The 15,446-nt window shown below is 54.0% G+C and overlaps 3 protein-coding genes across 3 annotated transcripts in view; 2 read left to right on the top strand and 1 right to left on the bottom strand.

Annotated features, from left to right (window-relative positions):
* Positions 1-19: 19 nt before the first annotated feature.
* On the top strand, positions 20-6,758 carry mvp1 (sorting nexin Mvp1; the record flags this gene model as incomplete). The annotated part of the gene is made up of 8 exons (XM_025576804.1): positions 20-2,845; positions 2,895-3,607; position 3,847; positions 4,311-4,788; positions 4,871-5,620; positions 5,680-5,822; positions 5,879-6,427; positions 6,549-6,758. The coding sequence occupies 8 exons, from the start codon at positions 20-22 to the stop codon at positions 6,756-6,758; spliced, it is 5,670 nt and encodes a 1,889-aa protein (XP_025431581.1).
* Positions 6,759-9,181: 2,423 nt separating this feature from the next.
* Positions 9,182-12,650, top strand: BP01DRAFT_44386 (Na+/H+ antiporter Nha1). The gene has a single exon (XM_025579863.1). The coding sequence runs from the start codon at positions 9,314-9,316 to the stop codon at positions 12,515-12,517; it is 3,204 nt and encodes a 1,067-aa protein (XP_025431580.1). The 5' UTR covers positions 9,182-9,313; the 3' UTR covers positions 12,518-12,650.
* A 784-nt stretch (positions 12,651-13,434) lies between these two features.
* BP01DRAFT_391742 (uncharacterized protein) overlaps positions 13,435-15,446 on the bottom strand; it is a gene marked incomplete at its 3' end in the record, with an annotated part of 2,238 nt that continues 226 nt past the window's right edge. Inside the window, exons 2-4 of the mRNA XM_025578101.1 lie at positions 15,301-15,423; positions 14,501-15,246; positions 13,435-14,436 (exon numbers count right to left, since the gene is read on the bottom strand). Coding sequence (XP_025431579.1) covers positions 13,435-14,436; positions 14,501-15,246; positions 15,301-15,423 — 1,871 coding nt within the window. The remainder of the gene's footprint in view (positions 14,437-14,500; positions 15,247-15,300; positions 15,424-15,446) is intronic.

Raw genomic sequence — 15,446 nt, 5'->3', positions numbered from 1 at the left:
ATCTGGAGACTCACAATCGATGGCTACCAAACAAGGCGAACAGAGGGTCATTCACCCTTTCTTTCGGAGAGGTCATTCTCCTGTTCTGATTTACAATTCCTACAGACGCTTACTGTGTGCAGATTTTGAAGTAACACCCGGCACCCCCAACCCACTTGTCCATGCTCCGGTCAATGATGCTATAGCCGAATCCAAGTCTCCTCACGGCGACCAGACCCAGAATACCTCAAATGCCAACTCTCTAGGTCCTGGCTCCGTTACTCCTTCTGAAACATCCGATTCACGTCATACTCATTCACTCGCCATGCTCGATCACGATCCTAATTCCGAACGGAGAAAACGGAGGAAGACCGACAACTACAACCCTGCAGAAGTAGTATCCGGCACAGTCAATACAATCCCAGACAAATCAGAGTCTCATGAGCCACAGCCTCAAACGCCCACCAGTTCCCCAGATGAAGTTCTGCCGCCGATCGAACCTCAATCTACAAACACTTCAGCGGGAAGAAAGTCGCCTAGACAGAAAACAATCAAGCTGAATGCCAATGGGAAGCTGCTGTCCTCGCCGGTGTCGGCGACAAACAAAGACAACTTCAAACAAGTGAGGAAGAACAAGCGCGGCAAAGCGGGTATACAAAAGCATCAGGTTGTTGGCAGTAAGATCGTGGTCATCAAGTACAACCTGGAGGCAAAGCCTGCGACCACAATTGGCCACCTCATAGACGACATCCTTAGTGGACGGAAGAAACACACCGCCGCCATGAACACCACCCTACGGATTCCGGCAGCTTCTACTACGCAAGATCAACCAGCAAAACCGACCCACCCGTTCTTTCTGAAGAAATCCACTCGAAAGGCGGATGATCCAAACGCCCAATCAGATACTCAGGACGGGACTCCCCCTAGCTCTCAGCAGAAAGATCTCAAACAGGTCTCAACGCCACGCTTCCCGCTCAAATCTGGCTCGAGCTGGTCCTCTACACCATCAACTACCTTTGTCAAGCGGCCCCGATACCCCGAACCTGCTCACCCTATCTGGCCGCCTCATGGCTTGACACACATTAGAGGCACAGAGGACGATCTCGGCCCCTACCGCCATGCCAATACTGGAATTTTGTATCTCGGCCAGAAGAAGTCCAAGACTGCTCCGGTCAATATCCCTGATACCGAGAATGTCCTTCTGCGTCGGCTACCAAGAGAGCGCTCCGCTGTGTCTGGAGTCATGCGTTTGCCTGGAAGACACGTTGCTAGTGGGAAGATTTTGCAGTGCGCCGTCACCAGACAACTTTCGGAACAAGCTTCTTCTGCACGAACGAAAAAGAGGAGCTTAAATAGCAACTGTCACGCTGCTCTCACTAAACTACATTCGTCGCTCACGAGCTCCATGTCTGCTTTTGACCTTGGTGTTTTTGATACATCGAGCTGGGCCCATAAATACGCTCCTCAATCCGCAGAGCAGGTTCTGCAGACCACGAAGGAAGTGCTTCTGCTTCGCGACTGGTTGAAGTATCTCAAGGTCACAGCTGTGGACACAGGCAAAACACAAAAGGACGACGAGGTGAAAAAGAAAATGGATGAGAGAAAGCGCAAGAGGCGTAAGAAGGACAAGCTAGACGGCTTCATCGTATCAAGTGAAGAGGAGGCCTCCGAAATGGATGAAATCTCCGGTTCAGATGACGAGTTGGCTGCGGTTATGACCACCAAGAAAACCGTCATCCGTTCTGGCGATATGGCTTTAAGTTCAAAGTCTGGATCCGAAAAAGTCCGCATGTCTAATGTCATCTTGATCAGTGGTCCGTCAGGGTGTGGGAAGACGGCGTCGATTCATGCCGTGGCCAAAGAGCTGGACTTTGAGGTGTTCGAAATCAACCCCGGGAATCGTCGCAGCGCCAAGGACATTCTGGACCGTGTAGGTGATATGACACGGAATCATCTAGTCCATCACCAACACAATGAGAACATTACCTCTGATGGCAGTAGTGCTGAGCTGGTGGACCCAAGACAGAACAAGTTGAAGGGATTCTTCCAGTCCACCTCGACTGTCAAAGCAGGGGCTAAGGCTCCTATCGAATCCAAATGTTCAGCGCCAGAGTCGGAGACGAAACGTTCTCGCAGTCAAAAACAATCGTTGATCCTTTTAGAAGAGGCAGATATCCTCTTTGAAGAGGACAAGGGATTTTGGTCAGGGGTGATGACCCTGATTAGTCAATCGAAACGGCCGATTATCATCACCTGTAATAATGAGCGACTTCTCCCACTTCAAGACATCTCTTTTCATGCCATACTACGCTACCGAACACCGCCAAAAGTTCTCGCTGCTGACTATCTCCTCTTGTTGGCTGCTAACGAGGGTCACATGCTCAAACGAGGAGCGGTCGAGAGCCTCTACGACTGTACAGGTCGTGATTTGCGGCGATCTATTATGGAGCTGGATTTCTGGTGCCAAATGGCGATCGGCAGCGAAAAGTCGGGGCTTGACTGGATCCTCGATCGCTGGCCGCGGGGTTTAGACCTGGATTCGCAGGGTGACCCCCTCCGGGTGCTGAGTCTTAATGCATATGAGCCGTTCATGGGCTGGTTCGGGCGCGACATACTGCAAAGTAACGAACCAGACAGTGAGATCGAGGCCCGATTAGAATCCCTCGGATGGTGGCGACTCAGCATGCAGGAAACACAGGATATGAAAGTCCCAAAGGAGCCTGATTCGCATCTTTCAGGCATGCAACAGGTAACCGCAGCGCCCAACCTTGAGCGTCTAGAAATGTTACGGCTAAAGTCCAAGTTCGCCGATGTACGGAGTGACCTCGACTTTCTTTGCTCCCGCTGCTCACTTGACATGAAGCTAGTGAGATACCCCCATTGAGTACCTTCAAGACTGGTATTGACTGTTGTAGGACACCATCGATGCCTCGATACCCCCTTTACCCGAAAAGCAGAGAACCAACTACACTGATGGTTATCAATTACTCTCCGCCGACATAAAGCCGGATTATACCGGAATGCCGGCTACCATAGGTTGCACCTTTGAGGCTTTGCTGGAGAAGGCTTTCCCGCATGAGTACCAAGGAGCCACGCGGTCTCCTGATATGAAACCTCTAGACGGAAAGCCTTCGGATCCTGAATCCGAGTATGGGGCGAAAATCCTAAAAGAAGCTAACAGACCCGCCAGTGCTGGCCCTGGGCGCGCTGAATTCAAGGCAGCTTTTGAACCTATGACAAGAGCGGATTACGTCTTTCCGATCCCCACTGGTCGTTTGGCGCCTTCGTTCGAAAATGGACTGCGTCCCATCGCCGAGGACCTAGGACCTTACATTCGAGGTATTATGGCGTATGATATTCGCTTAGCACAGCGTCGTCTGCAGCTGGGAGAAATACTCTCCACTGACGGAAAGGGAGCCAAACGCACACGACAGACTCGCGCCAGTCGAGCAGCGCTAGAAGGGGGTGATAAAGCATATACTCGCAAGGAGAGATGGTTTCCCTCGGATGTCAATCCGTCGCTGGTGTTCGCCACGGGCAAGCAGGAATGGCAGGAAATACTGGCGCGGAAGGGCTATTTCGTTGTAGCACCCCCCGGGGAACTTCCAGTGGACTGTAATGATGGATTGTCAGAGGGCTCGAGTGAGGGAGGCATCTAGAAGGGTATCTAGAAAAGAGATGGGCATCCAAGTATAGGAAGCGACTGCAGGGCAGAGCTAATCACGAGCATCATAAAATATAGTATTATATATAAGTTAGAGAGCAATGGCTCACCCAACCCATTTTTAGTTGCATTGTAAAAAATGCATGAGATTGCGGTGAAGATATTTTGACTCCATTTTCTACACTATACCGGGTTTTGTGTAGAGTAAGCGGGGAGGCGGTTTATCGCCCGCAGTGGATCGGGGCGAGGACGACATCATCCTCTGTTCTCTTTCTCTTTGCTTCTCCCCTTCGCAAACGCGTCTTCCTTATCAGCCTCTCCTCCCTCCACCTTTGCTCCCACCAGCAAGGACCACAACCACAACCACAACGACAACCACAACAACAACAACTGTCACTCTCCCACTGAGGAGGAAAAGCAGGTTCTTTTTCCTCTGCCATCAATGTCGGTGTGCACTTGTGTAATATATTAGCTTGTTTTGGTTGTCGTGTTGCTTTTCTGTTCTCTTATCAGCCTCTCCCTGCTCTCCCTCCCGCCTCCGACCGCACTCCGCTTCGTCATTGCCCTGGCCCCTGCGACATCAACAACAACTATCCTCCCCCGTGACCACCACTCAGCATTCGCCCCATCTTGACCTTCGATGTCGCTCTTCGGCACTTCTCCCGAGGACTCTACGCTGGGTAACTCCGCGCAGAGATCCAAGTCCTCCCTTTTCGCCGACGAGCCCTCCTTGGGGGGGAATCCAGGGAATGCGGGTGCCTCCTCCCTTTTCGCCGACGACGACGGCTTGAACTCCGGTTCGTTCTGGGGAAACAGCGTCAACAAACGGACGAAACAACAAATCGTGAAGACCCTTCTCCCGCAAGATGAAACTCCTGAAAGCTATATCGATGCGTATGACCTGGTGCTCAGTGTGGGCGATCGCGTGGGCAGCGGTGTTGGTCTGACCTCAGTCCGCGAAATCTTATCCAGCAGCGGACTCAGCGCGACCGATCAAGCCAAAATCTTGAATCTCGTGGTTTCGGGTGATATGGATAGCTCCACTGGCCTAGGACGTGGCGAGTTCAGCGTACTCTTGGCCCTCGTGGGTCTAGCGCAGGAAGGGGAGGACCTGACCTTTGATGCGGTCGACGATCGACGCAAGAGTGAGTTGTCGCTGACTGATCCCCCATGCCATCCCGCCAGGCCAGACTTGTGCAGCTAACAACGGTGCGCCTCTCTGAACAGAGCTCCCGCAGCCCAGATGTTCTTATCTCGACGCATTGCGCGCTAAACACGAAACTACGACATCCGGGCCGCCGTCGCAAGACCGTCCCACTACGCCTCCTGCTCCGGCCACCCCGCCGCCAGAGCCCAGCTCGACTCAATCACGACCGTCCGCCCGTGCGTCCATGGGCAGTTTTGAAGCCGACCCGTGGGGAAGCCCGCAGCTGCATCGAGGACATGCTCATGCCCAAACCGAATCCGAACATCCCGTCCTAAATGGGTATGGCAGTGTTCGGTCCGGAACCAATGCGTGGGCGAGTAGAGCCAGCGATACCAGCGGCCCACAAGATGCGACAGAGGTTACACATCCTAATGGAGGGACAAGCTTGGGTCCCTCCGCCAACCCCGGCTTCGGATGGGGGGAGAGTCTAAGAAATACGTCGGATGGACAGGGGCTGGGTGGGCCGGTCCGAGCTGGACTTGGAGGTTTTGGCCCCGGAGGAAGCGACCAAGGCGACCCCAATGCGCGTCGCCGGTCTCTAGGCATTGGCAGGGTTACGAATACTCGTATGGAGGAGGTTATCACGATCACCTTGCTCCCGGAAAAGGAAGGCATGTTCATGTTCCAGCATCGCAACTATGAAGTCAAGTCTGCCCGCCGCGGAAGCACCGTGGTTCGACGGTACAGTGACTTTGTCTGGCTCTTGGACTGTCTCCACAAACGCTACCCATTCCGTCAACTGCCACTGCTGCCCCCCAAGCGGATTGCAGGTACGTCCTAATTGAGGCTTGCTACAAGCTGTCCTCCAAGCTTACACACCTAATTCAAGTCAATGGCACTCACCTTTCAGCGGACTCCAATTCCTTTCTGGAAAAGCGTCGTAGGGGACTTGTACGATTTACGAATGCGCTTGTTCGGCATCCCATCCTGAGCCAGGAGCAGCTGGTGGTCATGTTCTTGACGGTTCCAACGGTAGGTTTTCCGAGTTCGCATGGCTGCAGCGGTGGATGATCTGACATTAAAGACAGGAACTCTCGGTGTGGCGGAAACAGGCAACCATCTCAGTGCAGGATGAATTCGCGGGCCGGGCCCTACCCCCCGACCTGGAGGACTCGCTTCCCTCCAATTTGACCGATCTATTCGAGACCGTGCGCAGTGGGGTCAAACGGTCGGCGGAGGTATACATCAATTTGTGCACGCTGTTGGAGCGGTTAGCCAAGCGCAACGAGGGGCTCGCTGCGGATCATCTGCGATTTTCCCTGGCGCTGCAGTCGCTGACTGAGGTGACACGCGACACTTACGCGGTCGATACAAACGATGTGCCGTTGCTCAACGAAGGGATCAAGGCGACGGCGCGGCATTTGTCGGCCAGTCAAAGCCTGCTGGAGGATGAGGCTCGGGCTTGGGAGGATGGGATGCTGGAGGACCTGAAGCGGCAACGCGACTGCCTGGTCAGTGTGCGAGAGATGTTTGATCGGCGGGACCGATATGCCCGCAACAACATTCCCCAGCTGGAGCGTCGCATTGAGAACAATGAGCGCAAGCTGCAAGAGCTGCGGGCACGGCCGCAGGGCACGGTCAAACCTGGAGAGATTGAGAAGGTGGAGGAAGCAATCATCAAGGTATGTGGGATCCTTTTGACTTGGTCTGGACCCGCGTAGCATGGCTGACCCGGTTGCCTCGTTTGCGGGATTGCAGGACAAGGAGTCGATTGTGCAACAACACGCACGTGGGGTGTTTATCAAAGAGTGCATTCGGGACGAACTCGCGTTTTTCCAACAAAGTCAGTATCACATTAGCCGACTGCATCAGGACTGGAGTCAGGAGCGGGTCAAGTACTCGGAGCTGCAGGCGGACAACTGGCGGTCACTGAGCGACCAGGTGGAGGGAATGCCTCTCGGGGACTGATGCAGAAGTCGTGTCCTGGCCGTGGACGTTTGCCGTTTTTCCTTAGTTTGCGTTCTTGCACTCTCCCGCTGTTGTCTTTCTATCTACTATCTACTGTATTTTTCTTTACTCGCGCTATCCCCTGCCAAAGTGAATTCTGGTTGTGGTTCTCCTGCAGCGACTCTAGCCCTGTACACATCCTTGTTTGACACAGACGGATCTTGTAACCTACCGCCTACACAGAGTTATTTTAAGGTTTGTGCGTGTGGAAATGGAATGGTTGGCATTTTGGCGACAACGATTGATTTGAGGTTGTGGACACATGGTCGGGTTGCTTGCTTGGTTGTTGGGAGTGACCTGCAGGACATTGCATGCTGGACCGGCCAAATCAGGCGTCCTGCAGTGTGGTGTGAAATGGCTGCCAGATCTTTCTGGCTCGTGCCGGCCCTCGTTAAAAGCTGATGAGTCGAGTCGTGTTGCTTTGTCGGTATATGTCTTGATATATCTTCTTTGCAAGGGAATCGCTGGAAAGATACATCAGTGTGCAGCATGTGACTGGCAGTGTGGATTACAACCAACAGGAAACCTCAAGTTTCTGACGGTAGTACTATATGTTTGCCATCGGTCATGCTGCGCCGTCAAGCAAGCATGCAAAACCATCCGGAAAGCGTGAATCGTGACTGTACGTGAAGTACTTGCAGTCAGTCAGTGGTAGTAGATAGTAGTAACCAACTAACCAACTGGATTGCTGCGGAAATCGACCTGACTAGCGACTTTCTCTTTCCGTCTTAGGTGTGGTCACAGATCAGCCCCGCCAATAAATCACGTGAGGCAGCAGCGACCTTCTTACATAACACAGGTTGTTACTAAATTGATGCCTGGAGCTGAGCTCTATACCGGGGCCTTGGTCCCATAACAATAGGGCAAGTGGACGGGACTCATAGCAAAACATTCCAGTAAGTGAACTACTAGTAAGTACTGTCTAGGTACTGTACACACAAGTCAATGAGCAGTCACTGACATTGAGTGACTCGGCAAGTCGGGAGCAATGAATCACCGAGATGGGGCTAGTGGCAGTGGGGGGAGCCATTTGACTAGTGTCTCCGCTTTGTCCGCTGACCGTCAATGAAATAACCGGCAGTAAACAAGAGGGTTTTTAGTCCATTTTAGCCTTGCAGGGCTGGGCAAGTTGGAGGGCTGCAGCGGTTATAACTTCTTACTCTGTGTCGTCATGGCTATGATTGGCACCATGTGGTGCGACTGTGAGAGAATAATTGCCTGTGTGACTTTTGAGTCTCACCTGTCAACATCCTGCTGCATCCCACCTCTCACACGGGGGAAGCAGTGACTTTGCTGACTTTGTATGTACTTGTTGGCGGGACACGACCTGAAATGTGATCAGTAATCAAACAGGTGCCCTATTGGAGTGGAGGGGAAAGTACGTGTAGTTAACTTAGTAGTAGTTACCTAGTAGTTTTGCGGGTGGAATACCGGGTAAGTTACTAGAAATTCCTAACTACTTATTCATCAGTCCGCTGATTCCCCTTCCCTCTACCTGTCGAGTCCCGCCAGCTGCCAAGTCCCTCTTCCTTCGTTCCGCGATCCATTTCCTGCCTCGTCATCATCATCATCATCAATTTCCCGAGTCGAGTCTTGGAAGGGCAGCAAATCTCCGAATCATCTTCTCACGCCCAGCTTTGCCCAGAACTTGGCTTGCCTTGAAGACCTTTCGCTGCCTTCTCTGTTCTCCAAGCCAAGTGAAACTTTCCTCCCTCTCTCTCTCCCTCCCACTCTCTTTCTCTCTCTCTGTGTCCCTGCTGTCTGTTTTTTTTTTTTTTTTTTTTTTTTTTTTTTTTTTCTTTCTTTCCTCTTCCTTCTCTCTCTTCTATCCTCCTCTCCTCCTTGAATTCTATCTCATCTTGGGATTCCGATCTCCCCATTATCTGTTCCACAACCGGTAAGTTATCGAGACACCGATCCTTCCCCCAATTCGGCAGATCGTCCATTCCTCCATTCCTCGCCCTGCCCAGCTTCGACCCATTTTTGGCGCTTTGAAGAACACTCGGACCAATGCTTTGGCCCTCGTTGCCAATTTCTTGCTCTTTCCATTTATTTTCGCTTGTCTTCGGAAACTAATCTCACGTTCTCGTTCACACAGGCCTCCCTAATCTCTCCCTTCCTTCCCCCTCCCCCCCCCTCAACCTCATCGCCTGCCCCCTTGCAGACCACGACGCCCACGAGGCACTTGACCGAAAACTCCCTCCCGTCTTGGTCTTTTCTCCGCACGCGCCTGTCACTGTTTCGGGCCGCATATCATCCTGCTTTTCAAGGCATGCAGAAAACCGTTGTGCGTCCACCTTAAGCGGCGGGTTTCCCCTGGGTAGAGCGCATCCAGGTCCGATCGACGGAGCTCCTCCGAGATTCTTAATCACAACCTGGTTTCGCGGCGCATCGACTCACATGCGCCCGTGGAGGAGGAATTTCGGCTACATCAATCTAATTTCACTTCCTTGATCATCAACACCGCCACTGGTACAATTCGCGTGCGATTTCGTGTGCTTCCCGCCGTCGCAGTCATGGCGTGGGATCATTTGGATATCGATAAGCCTCATTTGGCCTACATGATTCTGGGTGGCTTTACCAGTCTGTTCATGTTATGTTCGCTCTTTGTCAAGGAGAAGCTGTACATCGGTGAAGCCACTGTTGCCACGCTGTGTGGTATTATCTTTGGGCCCCATGCGGCCGACCTGTTCAATCCATTGTCGTGGGGCAATGTCGACAAGATTACGCTGGAATGCTCGCGCATTGTCCTGGTCGTTCAGTGCTTCGCCGTCGGAGTCGAACTGCCCAAGGCCTACATGGAACGACATTGGAAGTCTGTGTTTTTGCTGCTGGTGCCCGTCATGACTTGGGGATGGCTGGTAACGAGTCTCTTTATCTGGTGGATGGTGCCACCCCTCTCGTGGCTCGAAAGTCTGATTTGCGCCTCGTGTGTCACCGCTACGGACCCCGTCCTCGCGTCCTCGGTCGTCGGTAAAGGCAAATTCGCCCGTCGAGTTCCCAAGCACCTGAGAGACTTGTTGTCCGCCGAGTCCGGCTGCAACGACGGCATGGCCTTCCCGTTCATCTACCTGGGTTACTACATCTGGCGCTACCGGCCCAATGCCGGAGAGGTGTCGCTCAACTGGTTCTGTATCACCATTCTCTACGAGTGTGTTTTCGGAGCAGTCTATGGGTTCATCATAGGGTATCTGGCCCGCCACGCGATCAAGCTCGCCGAACGGAAGGGGCTCATTGATCGCGAGAGTTTCCTCGTGTTTTACTTTGTGCTGGCTGTCTTCTGTGCCGGCTCGGGTAGTCTCCTGGGCATGGACGACCTCCTGATTGGCTTTTCTGCTGGTGTGGGCTTCAGTAACGACGGGTGGTTCACGGAGAAGACGGAGGAGTCTCATGTATCCAACGTCATTGATCTTCTGCTCAACTTGGCGTATTTTGTGTATTTCGGGTCGATCATTCCCTGGGAGGACTACAACAACCCTTCGATTGGTCTGGTGCCCTGGCGACTGGTCGTGATCGCGATATTGGTCATCTTTTTCCGTCGGATTCCCATTATGTTGATACTGAAACCAATCATCCCGGATGTGAAAACTTGGCGCGAAGCGTTGTTTGCGGGCCACTTTGGGCCGATTGGTGTCGGTGCGATTTTTGCGTCGATTCTCGCGCGCGCGGAATTGGAGGGCCAGGGCACCGACCCTTTGGGAGAATCAGAGCTTCCAAAGACGGGCTCTTCCAATTACTATATCGTTCAGCTCATCTGGCCGATCACCACGTTCATGGTCATTTCCTCGATTTTGGTTCATGGCTCCTCCATCGCCGTCTTCACACTCGGCAAGCGGATCAACACCCTCACCATTACCCTGTCGTACACCACCGCCAACGAGGAAGGTCCCTCCTGGATGAATCGTCTGCCGCGGGTGCAGTCTCTGGCCAAGGGTTCCATGTCGTTCCGCAAACCGGATGAGGGCGACGAGTCCTCCAACGAACCGGAGTATCCTCCGGGTACTTTGCCTCCGATCGGAGTCCCAGGCAACTTCTTGCGTCGCCAGAAGGATGACGAGACTGAATCAACACGTGTCCGGTCGACTAGTAGGACTCGCAGAAGACGCCGTAGACGCAACGATGGAGCCGGCGGCCCGATCAGTCAGTCGGCGATCGCGCCCCAGCGGACCGCAGATACTGAAGAATCCGAAAAGCAAGAAGAACGCGAGGAGGAGGAAGAACGCGACAGGATTGAACGGGAAGCCTCTCCTCCCACCCGGGAACGGGATCGATTCGGACGGGAGCCAATCATGGAAGTGTATCTGGAGGGCCATAATATGATCATGGAGGATGAGGAGGGCAATGTCCTCAAGGTCGAGGACATCAGTCATCTTTCCGCAGAAGAGCAGAAGCAACATATCGAAGAACAGCGCCAAAGGCTGCAGCACCACAACAACGGTGAATTCGCCCCGTCGCGTTCCCAGCCCCATGAGAAGAACGAAGGGGAAGAGCTTGAAAAGACTCTGGAGAAAAAGGCCGAACAGTCGGTCGAGAAGACTCGGAAGAAGTTTGGGAATTGGATGAAGTTCGGCAAGGGTGGTAGTCGTGTTCAAGAGCCCGTTCACACTCCTGAGGAGAAGGCTGCCGCTAAGCGTCGGGCTGAAAAGGAAGCCCACAAGCGCAAGGGCAAGGGTCGCTCCGCCCACGCCTACCAATTTGGCAACACGATTATTGTCGAGGACGAAGATGGCGAGGTTATCAAGAAGTACTCGCTTCCCGCCAAGGAAAAGCCAAAGCCTGAGGGCAATGCTCCGGTCCGACGAGGACTGACCCGCATGGGAACCTGGTTCGGCATGGAGGAAGAGGGTGACAGCTCGCAAGCGGCGCGCAAGGCGGCGCAGGACGAGTGGATGGCGGATGATGGTCTGCGTTTCACTCTCGCTGACGATAGCGACCTCGGCAAGCGGGGCATTGAGCACAAGGGTCGTCGCATGACCAAGCACGAATTTGCCCAGCAGATCCGCAACCTGGACCCGAAGGCGCGTCGCGATGTGGTGGAAGAAACCGATGCTCCCGAGCGGGTCAAGAACGTTGCTCGCCAGGAGGCCGAGAAGGTGGAAGAGCAGGAGCGTCGCAAGTCGGATCCCGGCGTCACACCGTCCGTTCCCGTTTTCGACGATGATTCCGGGACTGAAACCGACCTCAGCGACGCTGAATCGGGCCACGGCGTTCCTGGCGAGAACATCGCTGCGTCTCTGGCCCGGTTCAGTCGTGGTACCGCTGCCGACGAGCGGCGGAGTCGCCATGTCAGCCCCAAGTCATCGCCCACGAAGACGCAAGCTCGGTCGAGAAGAGACTCGGAGGACGACGGGACCGAGCGTGTGCCGCCAGCTCAACTGCGGGAGGCGGCTGGTCTATCCCGGCCGCCGCAGCAAGCGGATGACGAAACTGGCGAGACGCCCGCTGAACGCCGTCGTCGTCTGGCCGCTCTGGGTGAGATCAACAACTCGGACGACTCGGACGATTCCGACACTCCGGTAGACGAATCGGACAGTGAGAACACCGGTGCGAACCAGAGCCGGGTCCAGTTCGCGGATGGCACGAAGGACAGCCGGCAGCAGTCGTTCAATGGGGGTGGCTCCGGTGACGCGCAGGAGACGGGATCGACCTACTCGCGCCATAGTCGCAGTCAGAGTCGTCGCAGCATTTCTTGGGGAGGAGAGAAAGGGCGGGAAACTTAGGGGAAGATGAAGATAGAGATGGAGATGAAGCTGAAAGGGGGGGGAAGGTGTATGTATAGACAGCAGAGAGGTGGAAAAGGGGTAAGGCGGTGAACGCCCACGTTTGTGGCTGTGAGTGTGCTTTTGCTGCCTTCGACAAAAGCCGAGGATCGACTGATGTTTCTCCCTGGCTTGATCACTTGCATTGAGCGAGCATTGGGTTTGCATGCCTGCATTTTCTTTTCTATCTCGTCCGCTTGTACAGAGCAAGATTCACTTTGTGTAATTACTTCACCTCCGGTTGATCCGGTCTACTCGGTACGGGAGTTCGACTTGAGTCGCTGTGACGAGTAAGAAGTATATAGATAATCAATGCTAATGTTATAGTTTCCGACTGTTTGTGGTCTTTCGCGAGTATGATGGTTCTGTATAGGATTTGTCTGTCTGTTTTGGGGTGTTGGGCCGACCAAGAGCATTCTGCTGGGATATTGTCTGTGCGTAAATAGTGGCAACACTAGACCAGATGTATTCGAACTACTGTCTAATATGTGCTGAAACGCGAATCTGATGTAGCACCCTGCACCTGCACCTCCCAAAGGTCATCAATATTTGGTATAGTATGAACTCGCCATTAGCGGTAATATGAGCCAAGCCCGCTCGCTGTAAATGGGTTTGCTCTGGATCTCTTTTGCCCTCAGTTCTGTACAATTTCCAGGGCAAGAGATAGAGAAAAAAAAAAACACTATTTGGCTATGCTGTGGTACTGCTTCCTCTGCACCGAGAGATTGATGACAAGCTCAGCCTCCAGCTTGGCCGCCAGATCTCGATGGATAGTTACAAGGTGATAGCGCATTACCAAAACACACCCGCCAAAAAGAACCCCCGCCCCAACCCCCCAGAGATGTAGCGGACATCATCCCGTCCTCTGACTCAGAAGTTCACCAAGAAGAATCGTAATTCGGACCCCCTTCTACATCCCAGATGGTGAGATTGGTGAGTTGGAAGCTGGTGGTGGTTGTGTCGTGCGGATCTCCTGTGTTGTCGGGTGCGGTGGTGTACTCGCTAGTCACGTCTTTCTCCGATGAGGTACCACAAGGACTCCTCGTCGCCACGTTTCTATGGCTATTTGATATCCGACCGGCAGCAGCAGCAGCAGCAGCAGCGACAGGCTTGCACGGTAGGAAAACAATCGTGTGGCGCGTGGCGGGGTCTAGCTGGATTTCCGCGATGTTGGGGATTCCGATGCGGATGCATTCTGAGGATGCGGGTGATGCATCAGTGTGCTCGGCGGGGTCGGTATTGTGATTGTCGCCCTGGGAGGTAGACGCCGCTGGTCCTCCGCTGGTCCTGCTTTCAGCATTGCACTGGGTTAAAGTGAAAGAAGGCCGGAGCTGGAAGAGAAGTTCTGGTTCGGCGAGGATGTCTGTCGTTCTTTTCTGTGTGGTGGTGGAGGCCGGGAAGAATGCTCCCACGACTACGGGGCTGTTCTTTTTCCTGTCAGTGGGGTTCGGGTTCATGTGCTTGTCCTCCTCGTCCGAGTGATTCAGGTGCACCTGCAGATTCTCATCGGTAGGATGAGGTTGGCCCACGAAGAGAACAAGCCGTGCTTTCGGGGGTTTCTCGGCCGGAGAGACCTTCTGTTGGAAAATCCAGGCAGCCAGATCCAGATGTAAGCCGTCCTCTGTCGAGTCGAAGCGTTTGTGGAAGGTGATGGGCTTGACTTTGCGGTGGATGTCGGCTCGGCTGTGGGGAGGGAACGGGGGGATGAAGAGGGAGATTGCGTGGAGGAGGGTGTCTGGCCCTGTACCCTTATCTGTTGCTGTCCTTGTTCGTGTTGCTGTCTCTATTCCTTCTGCCTCTATGCTTGATTCTACCCCTGGCTGTCTGGGTGGTTGAAATATCGTAGCCCAGAGCTGATGGAAAGCTTGCTCCAGATTCGGCTGGTTCGGCTTCATATCAGGACTATCTCGATCAACTTAATTGCCCCAAGGATGGAAGACATACCAGAACCTCCAACCCCCGCACCGCCAACTCCGTTGAAAGAACCTCCTCCTCCTCCTTCCCCGAGCACACCGCACTCGCCAGTCCTCGAGCTAACTCCTCCGTTTCATTCCCAACATCGTCGAAAGACCCGTAATAAATCCCCCTGCCCCACGTAGACCCTGCAGAGACTCCCACTCTAAGGATCAAACCCAGCCACGCCGCCAGATCAGCCTTTCTGACCCGATACTCCCGCTCCTCTCCCCCCTCCCCGCTCTCGCGCAGCAACCGCCCCGCCAGCGGCGCGAGCTGCTCCACCGAGGGAAACACTTTCGGGTGAGCCGGGCAGACAGGCAGGATGGCGTCGATTACCTCGTCGGTGAGGGATGTATCCATTATCCCCTTCGCAGAAGTTGGGGGGTCTGGACTGAGGACGGGTGTGTTACTGACGCTGACGCTGACGCTGATGCTCCGCAAGAGCCGGGTCATCCGTCGGGGGCAGCTACACGACTCCTCCACTCGCCCCCAGCAGTACCCGAAATCATCCTCGACGAGGCCGAGGAGCTTCGTGCCGGAGAGGCAGAGGAGGGTGAATGCGCGCTCGAAGGCGGGGAGCTCGAGCTTCAGCCTACTGGCTGCAGCATCGGATGGAAAGGGGTGGTAGGCGTAGCGGCAGAAACAGGACCAGAGGAGGGTGATGGTCGCGTGGGAAATAGTGGTCGTGGGGTGGGTTTTGACTAGATGGGCTTGGAGGATTTCTTGCGTCCAGTCTGGATAGTGTTTAGTTTCTGGGTGGGTTAGACGGTTGAGAGATCCGGACTTACAAGGCTGCGTTTGTGATGACGGGTCTCTGATGCATGAGGCGTTGAAGATAGTTTGGGGATTGGTGGTGGTGATTGCTTTGGCTTCACGGAGGAGTTTGGTGTGGAGGGAGGTGAGGAGAGTGTCTGGTAGTGTTAGTTTGTTGCAT

The sequence above is a fragment of the Aspergillus saccharolyticus genome, assembly GCF_003184585.1.
Source record: "Aspergillus saccharolyticus JOP 1030-1 unplaced genomic scaffold BP01scaffold_14, whole genome shotgun sequence".
In the NCBI taxonomy this organism is placed as follows: Eukaryota; Fungi; Ascomycota; class Eurotiomycetes; order Eurotiales; family Aspergillaceae; genus Aspergillus; species Aspergillus saccharolyticus.
Note: the sequence above shows the minus strand (reverse complement) of the source record. Positions and strands in the feature narration are given on the sequence as shown.

Bases quoted from the DNA above. Each gene is read 5' to 3' on its own strand.
- BP01DRAFT_44386 (XM_025579863.1), top strand. From the start codon at position 9,314: ATGGCGTGGGATCATTTGGATATCGATAAGCCTCATTTGGCCTACATG.